Raw genomic sequence first — 14,766 nt, 5'->3', positions numbered from 1 at the left:
CATGCAGTCTCCTCTCCATAGCACAGCATTGTGTTCACAGGGTGATTACACGCTGCCAGGATGCACGGAAATGACAGGAGTCAATCAGCAATTCATCAAAACAAGTCTGGCCATGTTCTGGCCGTTTCCTCTAGGTGCCAGACAAGTCCGATCACACCCCAGCCGTTTCCTCTAGGCACAAGTCCAATCATGCCCCAGCCATTTCCTCTAGGTGCCAGACAAGTCCGATGACACCCCAGCTGTTTCCTCTAGGTGCCATCCTGCCTCGCCCCTGGCCTCAGGCCCCCCCAAACAACTAACTAGGAATTGCATTAATACTATTTCTATTTAACATAATAATAGTATTATGCTCTCCCCTATGGCCTGTGTCCTGTCTAGCCACAGGTTCCTAGGCCTGATGTCATTGTCAGGTTTGGGCTCCACCTTATTAAATTAATCTAATTAAATTCAATTAGAAAGTGGTTGGTTAGTCCCATAATATTTGTGCCACTATTGGACCAGTAGACATATCTTGCCAAGCCAATTGTTGTTGAAGCTCTTGGATTCCCAACTGGGTAAGGGTGATGATTAATTTTCTCTTCCAATTCCAGAACTATGAAAGCTAACCAGTAGAGATGAAGCTTTCAAGTCAGCATCAACTTGATTTTTCTTTGATATTTCTGCAGTTCATGTATGTAGTGTCTTCAGCAATAGCCTACCTAGTTTTTGAGACAGGATGTCTCACTGTACCTGGAGCTCACCAATTTGGCAAGATTAGATCACCAGTGAGTCCCAAGGATCCACCTCAAGAACTGGGATTACAGGTATCCTGCACCACACCCACCATTTATATGGGTACTGGAGATCTGAATTTAGACCTCATACTTGCACAGCAAGCACACTTTACTGATGGAGCCATTTCCCCAGCCCTGTTTAGTCATTTTTAATCAATTTAGTTGATCATTGCCAAAGTTTTGAGACAAATATTGCAGTTTTAAGTACAGAACAATCCTTTCACAATTTCAGTAATATATCCTTTTAAAATCTTCCCAACTCCAAAACAATGGATGTTTTCATTTGTTACAAATTCTTCACTTCTGATATGATCTTGATATAAAATAAGCCAGGCTCATTTGTTTTGGGCTGGAAGTTTTGACAAAGACATTTTTAAAAAATGTGCTTCATCTCTATGCCAAAAATAGAGAAACTATAAGCATTTTAAGAATAATCTTTGACCTGGGGCAATAGCTCAGTGGATGAACTGCACAGTTCATACATGGTAACATTATAGTAACAGTTAAAAATTAATACTGCACACTAGGGGATGGGTAAATAACCCTGGTAGATTAGCAGTATGAAACCACATTTCTCTATTACATTAATGATTGTTCTGGATACAATGGAAAGCTGTTTATGACATTAAATGTGCTAAGCACACAAAACTGTCTTTATCTGTGAGAACTGTATACAAATACATGTTTTCTGTATATCTATTATACTATGCAAAACAGGGCAAGGGAACTGTGGGTAACAGCTTTCTTGTAGTGGTTAGTAACTACCATGTACCTGGAGATGAGGTAAACACCATACCCATTCTTGCTTTACAGTACTGGAGGAGGAGGGTCAATCTGCTGCCAACCTGGGAGCTGGCATTGAGGTACCCTCCCTCAGCCAGAAAGGCAGGTTTTCCATCCAAGCGTTGCCTTCTCTCTCACCTGTATTTTGTCTTACCCAAGGGAAACAAGACTGAAGTAAATCTATTCACAAAGCTGAGTTGGCTCTAGAGCTTCAGAACCCAACTACCTTCAAGATTAAACAAGAAAAGCAAAGTGTGTGAGAGGTATGTATGTTATTTGGCAATTTGTGTGAAAGAGACATATTAAATTGAGCTTACCTGAGGAAATTATGGTAAAACAGACAGGATGGTTACCAGTAACTGCCCCTGGAGACTGGGAGCTGAGTTAAAAGGAAGACACATTTTTCTTTTTTTATCTTTAATGTTCTTTAGTTTTATATTTTGTCTGCATCTGTGTAAGTGCACATTTGTGCAATGCCCCTAGAGGCCAAAAGATGGCATGGGATCCCCTGTAACTGGAGTTAGGGATAGTTGTTGACCACCTTGTGGGTGCTGGGAACCAAACAAAGGTCCTCTACAAGCATAGTGGGTACTCTTAACTGCAGAGCCATCTCTCCAGTCCCATACTTTTTTTTCTGGTCTTTGAGACAGGGCCTCCCTGTAGCCCCCACTGTCCTGGAACTCACTATGTAGACCAGGCTGGCCTTGAACTCAAGAGATCCGCCTGCCTCTGCTGGGATTAAAGGGGTGAGCCATCACGCTCAGATATGCTTTTCTTTTTTAAACTTTTTTTAATCTTATTATTTTTATTTTATGTGTATGCGTGTATTGCCTGCAGTTAGGTAAGTGCACCTATGTTGTGCAATGCCCGAGGACGTCAGAAGAGGCTGTCAGATCCCCTGGGACTGGAGCTACAGACAGCTGTTAGCTGCCATATGGGTGCTGGGATTCAAACCCGGGTCTTTTCCAAGAACAACCAGTGTTTTTAACCTCTGAGCCATCTCTCCAGCCCCCAGTCCCATACTTTTCTATAAAGTATAACATAAATCTTTTCTATTGAAACATTATTTTTAGAAGTATGAAATACTCAAATTAATCATCTTAACTTTTAAACCATGCATGCACACATCTGTAATCCCAGAATTTGGGAGGTTCCTGATCCAGAGTTCAAAGCCAGCTTGAGGTCTGGTGTGGTGAACCACCCCGTGAATCCTAGAACTCTGGAGGCAAAGACAGGTGGCTCTCTATGAGATCAAGTTCAGCCTGGTCTACAAAGCCAGGTCCAGGCGATTGCGGCTACAGGGAGACAGTGTCTCAAAAAATCAAATAAAACAAAAGAGACCCAAACCACTCTGAGCTACATAGTGAGTTTCAGGCCAGCCTTGGGCCAGAACCTGTGTCAAAACCAAACCAAACCCAGTCTTGTCAATATTATAAAAACATATCCCAAATAACAAATTCATATTCTGAATTCCAAGTTATACATATCTTTTGCCCGATTTGAAGACTGCGTACAGGCATTATGAACCACAACCTAAGACATACATACACCTATGGGAATTTCAAGGCCAAAGGCAAGTGGTGCTGAAGGGTGAGTTCCAGGCCAGCTGGGGCTACAGGGAAATCCTGATTTAAAAAGACCCCCCCCACCCCGCAAAAAAAATTTTTTTTTTCAAAGAATGGGCCCGCGCCTCGGTTCCCATGTCCTCTGGACTCCCAGACCCGCAGCACAGCTACCCCCACCTCCCGGGCCGCCCGCGCTCCTCCCACGGCCCGCCCCGGAGCAGCGGCCCCTTCCTGTCGCTATTACCCGCCTGGGCCCGGCGCTAAATTCAAAAGCGGAAGCGGCTGATGCCGGAAACGAACGCTCGCGGGAGGGCGCCGCACTGGGGACCCCGTGTCCACTTCCGGCAGCACGCGACATGGCCGCCGGCGGGGAGCGCGAGGCGGCCCGGCAGCACGTGTTCTTGCTTCCAGGTAGACGCGGGGGTCAGTGGGAGGGCGGCGCGCGGCTCCCACCCGACCAGGCGGGGCGGGTCCTCTCCCCACACGCAGCAGCGCGTCCTGGTCACGTGTCACCTCCTGGGCTTTCCAGACCCGGAAGTGCCGGGAGGCCGGCTGGGATCCCTGAGGATGGAAGCGGAAGCACTGAGCCTCGGCGCCTGCGGAGTGCGCGCCGTAGGGGCCCCGGTTGAGCTGTGACTCCGAAGTTCTGCTCTTTGGGGTTCCTGAGTGTCCCCACCGCGGCATCTGGACCAGTCCCTGGGATCCTACTGGATCGAAGTCAGAGACTTAACAGTTCTCCTGCCCTGGACAGACCCCAGATGGCCGGACTATCCGGAGGCAGCTGGGGTCGTTTAGGCCAAGGGTGGCTCAGGATAAAGACGACCGGAAACCCAGAACCAGGGCATATGACGGTGGGACAGTTGACAGTCAGTGCCACATGTGGAGGGACCTGTGAAGTGGCAGAGAACAGTTTCTTGGACTAGGGTGTGCAAGCCAGAAACATTCAGCCATTTTATAGATGATACACTTGCTGGTATAATTTTGGGGAAGAGAAAACCCTCCAAATCACTTTAATTTTGAGTTTCGGCTAAGAAAATGCAGTGTATTTTTACAGTAAATGTACTGCAACAGAATACCTGCCCAGTAATGTAGTTTTTATAGTGGGTACTGAAATAATATTTGCACAATAGTCTGACACATGCATTGTTTTGCATACATAACTTACCTCCTTTGTAAAGAGTTTATTCATAAGGTAAAGTATGGATTTTAAGTATGCAACTCATGCAATGTAATATGCAAGGTGTATGACTTTCAATAGTAGTTCATTCCTCCTCCAGAGATTTCCCCAGGTATCTCTCCTGCCTTCTGTCACCAAATTCGTTTAGCCCATTTGGACTTGTGTGCCCTTGTATCTGTCGTTCACCCAGCAGTCCAGCAGTATGCCTGTCAGTCCATCCAGGTTGTGTGTACCATTGGTTTTTCTGGTTGGCTGGGTGGTCTTTGCTGCTTTTAGTTCATTGTATGACTGTCAACACTACTCTGCTGAGGATGACATCGTTTCTAGTTTGCAACTCTTGGGAGTTAGACTTTTGAATATTCTTTTGAGGCTGTTGATGGACACTGATCTTTCTTTAGGGCGTCTGTACTGGAAGTGGAATGGTGGTCTCAGAGGTTTTTGTCTTTAGCTTTGGAGCTACTGCAAAATAGTTTTCCAAAGTAGTTTTGCCAATTTATAACAGCTCCAGAGCCTGAGAGTTCCCATTGCTCCACACCCTCCTTAAGGTATTCAAATGGTAAAGCAGCTAATGCAAAATCCATGATTTTGGTAGTTTGTCAGAGGGCTAGCTACATAACCTTTTCATTGGGGTGGGGGAGGGGGGTGTCCCTTCTCACTTCTGTCACATAAATTAGATTTTTAGAGTAGGAGCTCTAATCATCCTATTGAAATCCAGTGCATTGCAACTACTCAGAAATACACAATAGCTGGTGATAATTTTTTTTCATTTAGTTGACTGTTTAATCAGTACTGACGTCTTCATTCTTAAAGTGTGTTGTAATGATATTAAACACAGAAATTCTGAAAAGAATTTAAGTATTGAATGCATCCCTCAAAATTTTAGGTTGATGATGTCTGTTGCAGGGTGGTGAGAAGCATTTCAGCCTAGTTTCTGTTCAGCTGAGCTGTCCTATCATGGAGTCAGCTGACTGGCTGATAGTTCTATGTGGTTGGTGTGGGGAGGTGATGTTCTGTTAACAGTTGAACTTGAGCTTCCTGCCTTCTAATCTTCTAACTGGCCTTTAGTGCCACCTGCAGGTTCTAAGGATTCAAACAAGGTTGGATAGTTGGATAGTGTGACAGTGGTTTTCAAACTTCCACATCAGTCACATAGGAGTGAGACTCCACCTGCAAAGGTTTTGATTCAGTGGTCCTGGGCTGAAGCCAAAGAATGTGCTCTTCTAACAAGTTTCCAGGTGATGCTGCTGGGCTGGTTGGTCCAGGGACACCTCCTGGAACCACTGCAGTGAGGAACAACCCTTGGGAGCTAGATTGGAATGTGGGCACCCAAACCTGAGGTTTTGCTCTCTGTGATGGGCTGGAGTTTATATAAATGTAAGAGATGGAGAGATGGCTCAGTGGTTAAGAGTGCTGGCTGCTGTTCCAGAGGGCTTGGGTTTGGTTCCTAGCACCCACATGGTGGCTAATAGCTATTGGTAACTCCAATTCCAGGGGATCCAATGCCCTCTTCTGGTCTCTGTGGACATTGCATGTACATGATGCAGTTGCATACATGCAGACACTCCTATGTGTAAAATAAAAATAAATAAAAGAGCTGGGTGTGGTGGCACACACCTTTAATCCCAGCACTTGGGAGGCAGAGGCAGGCGGATCTTTGTGAGTTCAAGGCCAGCCTGGTCTACATAGTGAGTTCCAGAACAGCTGGAGCTACAGGGAGACCCTGTCTCAAAAAGACAAAATAAATTAAATAAATAAATAAAAATAAAAGAAATTCCTGCGTGAATACAGTATGAACTCTGTCTTCATAGTAGTTGTTTTTTTGCAGCAAGCATAAAGTTACCCTATTTTTAACTGTGAATTCAAGAACTAGAGACTGTTGAGTATACCTGTGACTCTGTCCACCATAGCTACAATGAAGTTGGGCCCTTCATAAAGAAAGTAAAGATAATACAAAAATTGTCAAGAGCATTTGTTGGAGGTGGCCTGTATTGTTCTAGAAAGCCTCCTCTGGGAGCTGAAGAACTCACTGTACTGAAAAGTGAGCACATTCTCTGGCAGATCAAAGAATGATGGAGGGGTTTATCTGTGTCACCGTGCACAGCCACCCACCTTGTGATGATACTTTTCCCCATAATTTATACTGTGTATCAAGTTGCTTAGAACAGCACTGTTATATCATGAAGGATATATTTAAAGGTTGGTTTCAGGTCACTTATCCTGTAGCTCACAGTTTTGAAGAGCTGAACATCCTAGATAAACAAGCTGGAACCTGAAGGGCATACTCTGGGCAGGTGGGTATGGACGTGCTCCCATTGCAGCAAGGGAAATACTTCTTTAGATTTGGCATGAGCTCAGCTGCTTCCCTGACACAGCCTGGGAATACACTATTTGTTGTTTTAGTTACTCTAAGGCTATTAACATCTTTACTTTTTGGAACATATTAGAAACCTCCATCCCTCTTTGTTGCCAGAAAAAGCAAATGTAGTCATATTTTCATTATTTGTTTCCTCAGTTTTTGTACACTTGTCAGTTCTAAGCTGGGATAGTCAGGTGTGAGGGTCAGGCAGGAACAAATCAACTGAGTATGGGGTAGGTAGAAGACTGTACATATTCCATTAGGGCTGAACCATTAAGGGCATTCACCTCCTGGAGATGTTCAAACATTGGAAAACCCTAGTTTTCTATGAGGAAGAAAGGGAGGAATAGAAATATTAGGATCATTTAAAAAGAGAAAACTCATGTGGGTTCAATTAGCTTGACTAAAAATGTCCTCAGTCAGGCCCCTGAGTGAAGCTGTTCTCTATCAAACTGGCTTCAAATTGAATCAAATCTTAAATTATGGACACATTTTACATTGAAGCTATTCCTTTTTATTTCAAGTACCTATTAAGAGGTATATTAAAATAGCTACTAAAGGGAAAATTCACATTTGTTATTCATTTCCCCCAAGGTAGCACAAGTTCTGGGCAGTTTCTTTGGACAGAAAAGGGCGAGTCACTTTTGGGGAGACAGGAATGCCAGGCCTGGCACCTTAGCCATTTCATGTGTATCAGCTTTCTAGCTGGGGTATCAACATGACCACACATGATGTCTTAAATATAAAACAAAACAAGAATTGAAAGCATTGTATAAATTCACATTTTAGATTTAAAAAAGAAAACTGTTTCCTGTTAACAATGGAGGAACTTTGTATTAATGTTATTTCTGTTTATAACCTTGTAGTTTTTTAGAAATCTAAAGAAAAGGATTTTTGATGCTGGTGTGAGGAACAGGAAAGAAAGTAAAAGTATAAAGTATAAGGTCAGGGAGAAACTACTGTAGACCTCACTGACCTGTCAGTGACCATAAAAAATAAAAATAGAGCCTTTTTCCTCTGAGTTAAGAATGGGCAAGGTTTTTGCCCTTTGTAGAAACTGTTTGCATACGTGTCCATGTATACATGTACATTTGTGTTTAGAAATAAGCTTTGTGGGCTGAGAGCTGCCTTCCCTACAGGTGGTAGAGAACTTGCCAGTGCTGCTAGACTTGAGATAGCCTCTGAGTAATTTAGCTCAGATTCTTGTAAGACACTCCTGCTTGTTCCACAGTCTCCTGCAAGCTGTCTGTGAGTTGTCCAGCACAGAGGGAGGATGTTTCACATTTTCCACATGAATCTGGCTTTGCCTTTACACATTTCTTAATGGGGCCCCGCTGGTCTTTCTCAGATGGTCAGTGGATCTGCTTCCCTGCTGTTGAGCACGTCCTGAAGTGATGGGTTTGGAATCAGTTCCAGTTGGTAATCTGGCTGTTGGTGCAATCTTGTTCTCTTAGTAATTGCTCCAGAAGACTAGGAAAAAGTATGAACTTAGGGCTCCCACAGATGTATCCTGAGTAGAAAACATCATAAAGTAAGCAATGGTCTTAGTGTTTTATTTGAAAAGGAATAGGAATGGCAAGGGCTTCCTACATCCTCTGAGCTTTAACTGTGATGTTAGAAAACAGCTCAATCAGTACTGCCCAAAGCTTGGCTATAATGAAAGACTCCTAAAAGCTAAGTTTATCCAGTTTGTTAATTCTGTGTCCTTGGACAAATGACTTAGTACAGTGGGGAGAAAAGAACCAGTCTCCTAGACTTTGTTGGTGGTTTGGTGTTAGCACCTAAGCTCTCTTACACCCCAGACTCTTAGCCAGACCTCTGATAATATTTGCTGAAACAATATCTCCTCTTCCATTTCTTCCTCAGTGTCTTTTCCCTTTATCTTTCTCTTGCATTTTTGTCTAAATTCTACTTCTTACTTCAAAGCTTCTCTTGTGTTTTTTGTTTTGTTTTGTTTTTGTTTTTGTTTTTTGAGACAGTGTCTCCCTGTAGCCCCAGCTGTCCTGAAACTCACTATGTAGACCAGGCTGGCCTTGAATTCACAGAGATCCACCAGCCTCTGCTTTGCAAGTGCTGGTATTAAAGGTGTGTGCCATGAAGTCATATCTGCATGTCTGATTCATTATCTGCCGTGAAACTGTGAAACTGGTAACTGGTGAGGTGCTTCCTGCCGCAGCAGGCTGCTTGCCATTGGGGCCTAGTTTTGGTTAAGACTGCAGGATTCCCCAGTTTTCTTCATTGTTTTTATTTTGTATATGTATTTGAATTTTTTTTTTTTTTTTGGTAGGAGAGTCCTTGAGACAAGGCCTCACATTGTAGCCCAGACTGACCTGGAACTCCTGGCCATCCTCTGGTCTCAGTTTACCTAGTGTTCCATACGTGGCTACTTTATTGTTTTTAACCTCCAATCTGTTTTTTTGCTCTTTAATCTCAGTTTTTGACTTACGTTCATTTACACATTTTTCTCTTGGTGTTTTAAAAAGTAACTGAAAATAAAAATAACAGTACATGCCCAGTATAGATATTTTAAATATTTTATTTATTATTATTATTGTTTTTAATTTTATGTGTATGAGTGTATTGCCTGTGTGTATGTGAGTGCACCTGTGTCATTCAAGGCTGCGGAGGTCAGAAGAGGGCTTCAAATTCCCCTGGAACTGGAGTTAAGGACGGTTCGTAGCCGCCATGTGGGTGCTGGGACTCGAACCCGGGTCCTCTGCAAGAGCAGTCAGTGCTCTTATCCGCTGAGCCATCTCTCCAGCCCCACAGTATAGATATTTTAGTAATGCAAAGAAAAATAAAGAAGAAAATACTTTGCCCATTATCCTGTCACCCAGAAATTATCTTGGAGACATTTCTTTCCAATCCTTGGTGTTGTATGTATCACAGAATAAATTCCAGCGTTCTTAAATGCTTTCTTATTTTGTTTCTGTCTTTATTTCATTCTGTACCATTTCTCTTAGCATTGTACAAGAGCCCCCTATGATATTGTTCATTTCTCCATAGACTTAGAGAAAGACACAAGTTGATTTACCAAAGAGCTGGGGTCTGGCTCGGGTAGTTTTCTGTCTGTTTTTCTGAAGTCGGTGATATGAACAAAGCTGGCAAAGACATTTACAACATATGCTTTGAGTGATGAAGAGGCCGGAGTTTATGTTGTAACAAACAAGAAGTGTTGCTTCACATGGAAGACAGTGCATATTTGGGGTAGATTATCTTTAAAAATGAATAGATTGAAAAACAAACTGCTACAAGGGAGGTGAAGATCAGTTTACAGGACTGTGATGGACATGTTGGCAAGCTGGGATGTTTTGAAAGCCATCAGACCATGGCGAAGTTTTGAGTTCAGCCCCACTTGGTGCTCTTGGTATGAACAGGATGCTAGTTTGAATGGTCCGAGCCTACTGTAGCATGGAAGTGCTGATTTCCACTGACTGCAAAGACTGGGGTTGTGTTGTGAAGCTGGAACTTCTCTAGGACTCCTGAGTGGCTTCAGTTTTCCTTGGTGGGGTCAGCAGTCTGATGAGACAGGGCAACTATGTATGGAGCCCACTGGGATACGTGGAACTAGTGTGTTGGAGCAACAGGAAGCCCTGCATTTCTGCCTCTCTGAGTGTTCACATCCCCTTCCTAAACCAACTTTCTCTCCCAGTAGGAAACAAAGAGGGCTTCGGAGTCCCCTGGAACTGGAGTTAAGGATGGTTCATAGCCGCCATGCGGGTGCTGGGAACTGAACCCAGGTCCTCTGCAAGAGCAATGTTTAGAGAACATTGACAAGGAAATAAATCTGTATGTTCATTCAGTACAGGTGCAGGTTTTTCTAGTTGAGTATTTTTTGATCTGAGGTTGGTCGAATCAACACATACAAAATATATGGGTCTGAAGAGGTTTTTTTGGGGGGGGGTCTTTTAAAAATATTTATTTTTATTATTTTTTGTGTATGAGTGTATGGCTTGCATGTATGTAAGTACACCCATTGCATTGTCATGCAGTGCTTGAGGAGGTCAGAAGAGAGTGTCAGATCCCCTGGAACTGGAGTTATAGGCAGTTGATAGCTGCTACGTGGGTGTTGGGAACCAAACCTGGGTCTGCAAGAGAAGCCTGTGCTCTTAACCACTGAACCATCTCTCCAGCCCCTTTTGGTCTTTTTGAGACAGGGTCTCTCTGTAGCCCTAGCTGGCTTGGAACTCACTATGTAGACCAGGCTGGCCTTGACCTCACAGAGATCACCTGCCTCTGCCTCCCAAGTGCTGGGATTAAAGGCGTGTGCCAACATGCCCAGCTCTGAGGAGCCAATTTTACCTACCTTCATTTCCTCAAGAATTATATACTTTTTTAGAAAACTCATATGTCTTTGGCTCTTCTGATCCTTATATCTTTACAGCACTTTATGTTGCACTTGAATTTGACCCTCGCAGTGATCTTGGACCATGATTTGGGCAGACTTTATTATCTTATGTGTTAAGAAACCGAGACTCTCCAATCAAATCATCTATCTAGCAGGTAGTAGGATTTCAGTGGTACAGACTGACTTTTTCATGCTCTTCTCTAGGCCTATGTTCTGCCCAAAGGCCATCCTGCTGCCTATGTGGTTGGCATTGCAATGCCACAAGAGAGGCGAGAAAAACCAGGAAGGGCTGGGATTCCCTGTGCTGTTTGATGCCAGCTCTGGTTGTTACCAGGTACCTCAGTCAGACTGCCCTCTCTCCGTCTTCAGAATTTTCCTGCCTCTCAGATATGTCAAGCTCCTACTGTGTATGTTGTGGGTCTTTGTGACTCTGAGCCAACTGTGGCCCTCAATTGTTTTTTTTCACTAGCTTCTCCCCCCGACAGAAAATTTCTCGAAACATGGCTGTTGATGAGGATAACCCTGAGTGATTGGAGCCTTTGTTGTCCATGATCTTGATGAAGGCCAGTTTTATTTTTATCTCCAAAGAAGGTTATACTTAGAGAAACCCATCACTTGGAAGTATTTTCCTGGTGTATGCTTTTCTTGCTGTCTTGATTAGTCTTTGAAGAAGCAACTTCAAACAAGAAAATGAACCAGACGTCTTTGATGGTGCTGTTCACATCTTGGGAAGGGAAAAACATAGAGTTATTACTGAAATTTTCTTGGAAGCTGCAAGGAACTTGGAAATCACATTGATTTTTCTTGCATGAATTGCATTTGTGTCCCAGCAAAGTTTCCAAGCTCTCCCTGGTGACAGGAAGGAGGGAGCCAAGGCTTCTGAATATATTCCAGTGGCTGAGTCTAGAGAAAATGACTCTGCTATTACATGAACAGGGAAGTGACACCATCAACCTTCTCCTTTTTTTCTATTGAATCATCATAAGAAACCTGACTTAAACTTTAAACAATAGGAAGAAACTTGTCTTAACCAAGAGACTGATAAGAATGGTGGCAAGCTTAAAGAGCTGCTTGGTAAACAGCTTCATGTCAAGTATGCAGTAGCACATGCGGGGGTGGGGGGCGCTTAGATGAGAAACTAAGTTCCATTTCAGGTTGCACAATGCATCATGACTAACTTCAGAATTAGAGTGCTTAAGTGTGCATTGACAGCTGCTCTGTGCCCTGAGTTTTAAGCATTTTAACATAGGAACGTGAACAGCTTACAGTATAATTCCTAATAAGATCGATTTTCTTGCCGTCAGTGAAACTTGAGTTTGTGTTTCTAGATTTCTTATATCACAGAATAAGCTTCTGTTGTCCTCTGTGTATTTTTTGATCCTATCCCACTCTCTTTCTGGTTCCCCTAGTTCCCCTTCCTCCTCTGTGGCTACCTGACACAGTCTATTGGCTCGCTTGGAATGGAGCCCCTGGTTAGATGTCCTTTTTGGAAACTTCTGGGTATGACCAGACAGGAGGGGAACAGATAGCTTGAAGTATTTACATCATAGGAGGTCATATGGAGTAATTAGCATGCTTCAGAACTGCAATTTTTTCTTTTTTCTTTTTTTTTGTAGTTAAGAAGAGGGGATTTAAGGTTTTTAAAAAATGTCTAGAATCATGGTTTAAGTGATGCTGTGCAATGATGTTGCGTGAGCTTGCATCCTGACGCACGTTTGAGTGTCACTTTTGGCAAGTTTTTCATCAATAAGTATAACTCAGAACATGTCCTTCCTAGAAATGCTGTACGGTGGCATTATGTCACCTACTCAGAGGACTCCCACAGTGCCTGGTAGACAGCAGTGACCAACACAGAGTAGCATTTTTTTATTTTACATTCTTTGGGCACAGTTGTCTTTCTGTCCGTAGTATGTGGGTTTTTTTAGGCAGCAAAGTAGCAGTTTTCTTTTCATTGTGCTGGTACTGGTGGTATTTAGCTCAGGATGGTAAACAGGTGGGAGATTACTGCTAGCGTTAAGGTGACCAGTGAGATGCACAATGGATCTTTGCAGAGACTGTGAGTAAAGTGCTGGGGAGTCAGATGTAAGGGAGGAGAGAGGCAGGTGGGAGCACAGGAGCTGCATGCTAAGCCTCAACTGTGTGTGCAGGCCAGCAGAGCTGATACCAGCCTCTGCTGTGCCTGACTTTGTTGTTTTTGCAAAAATACTGCTTTAGTCAGCAGGTATCCTGTCCCCCTTTACATTAGAGTCAGAAGTAGAGAGGGTAATGAAGGCTTGATTGGGGCATACTTAGGGAGGAGTGTGTTTTACATGAGTAAATTATAAAAGTGAACTTTGACATTGTAGTATCAAAACTTACTTTTACCATTTCTCATTGAATCTTTTACAAAACTGAAGAGTGTGTGCTGCATTTACAGAGCATACTCCATGTGCAAAAAATTCTACCAAGTACATTATCTTCAGTGTTGTGCAAGTTACACAGGAAACGCTGGTTCCAATATAACCTATTCTATCTAGAAAGGCTAATTATTAGGTCTTTTAACTCTCAGTAAGTGTGACTTATATTTTTCTTTTGCCGCCTGTATATTGCAGTTTATGGAAGTGAAACTAATTCTAAATTGTGTATTTATTGTATGTTCTGGGCACTTTCACATACATTTCATTTCAGTTTTAGAAAAGAAAACCTATAAGTGAATTTTGTGCCCATTTTATAGTTGAAACAGCTGAGGCACAGAACAGTCTTGCCCAAGGTCACACTACTCAGCAGTAAGAAGACCTAAGGTTGGCACTGGACCTGCCTGAGTCCAGATCCTGTGTGTGTTCTGTGCTGGCGCCACTAGAGAGACAGTTGGGCCTCTGCACAGGCCTCCCTTACTTCTCATTCTTCCCTATTACTCTAAAAGTGGGTCCCTATTCTAAAAGCAGGCTTTTTTCCCTTAACTAATTTGTATGTTTTTCCACCTATTCTGGACACAATGAAAAGAGATGTGATTTTTGTTTTGTTTTTTAATTTTATTTATTATTTTTATTTTATGTGTATGTGTGTATTGCCTGCATGTGGGTAAGTGCACCTGTGTCGTGCAATGCCCACGAAGGTCAGAAGAGGCTGTTGGATCCCTGAAACTGGAGTTACGGACAATTGTAGCTGCCATGTGGGTGCTGGGATTCAAACCCGGGTCCTCTGCAAGAGCAACCAGTGTTCTTAACCACTGAGCCATCTCTCCAGCTCCGATTTTTGTTGTTTTTTTTAAAGGGAGTTTCCAAGTATGGTAGGTGAACATTCAGACCTTGGATGATCCAGAGTTTTCCAAATGTAAACCAAAACTCCTTGAGTTTGATAGTGCCTTTAACCTATTGTCACAAGTGATTTTCTGTGCTGAATAACATTTATCAGAACATTATAACAGTACAATTCATTTCTCATACTAAGCCTTGAGAATCAGCGAGAGCAAAACAGTCTCCAGGAAAGCATCAACAATGTGCAGGCCTGGCGGAGACCAGCAGAGTGAGGTCTTCAGGACTCTTGACCAAAGGCTTCCAGCAATCCGGAGTGTTTATTCTAGCAAAGCTGCTGAATCTCATTAGAAAGCAGGGTCTGTGGCTATGTAACTTGAACCCATACATCTCCCTCCATTCTGTAGGAGCCTTAAAATTTAGCAGCCTTGCAAACTTGGTACTTGTGAAAACCAGCAATCTTGTTTGAAGTTTAACAACAAACATCTCCCATTCCCAGAGCATGGTTCCTGTTTGACCTGGCTTCTTGGA

The 14,766-nt window shown here is 43.1% G+C and overlaps 1 protein-coding gene across 7 annotated transcripts in view; it reads left to right on the top strand.

Moving 5' to 3' along the window:
• The first annotated feature begins 3,219 nt into the window (after window positions 1-3,219).
• Window positions 3,220-14,766, top strand: part of Rnaseh2b (ribonuclease H2 subunit B) — a 69,624-nt gene continuing 58,077 nt past the window's right edge. For 6 of the 7 annotated variants that reach the window (XM_029559596.1, XM_029559597.1, XM_029559594.1 and 3 more), the window contains exon 1: window positions 3,220-3,532. In XM_029559596.1, the coding sequence (XP_029415456.1) occupies window positions 3,235-3,532 (298 nt within the window). In that variant the 5' untranslated portion in view covers window positions 3,220-3,234. Of the gene's footprint in view, window positions 3,533-3,705; window positions 3,973-14,766 lie in introns of those variants that run through there. The other variant, XM_029559598.1, reaches the window with a different exon arrangement.

The sequence above is a fragment of the Nannospalax galili genome, unplaced genomic scaffold (assembly GCF_000622305.1).
Source record: "Nannospalax galili isolate Female #2095 unplaced genomic scaffold, S.galili_v1.0 scaffold488, whole genome shotgun sequence".
Classification (NCBI taxonomy): Eukaryota; Metazoa; Chordata; class Mammalia; order Rodentia; family Spalacidae; genus Nannospalax; species Nannospalax galili.
This window is presented reverse-complemented; position numbering and strand designations above follow the sequence as displayed.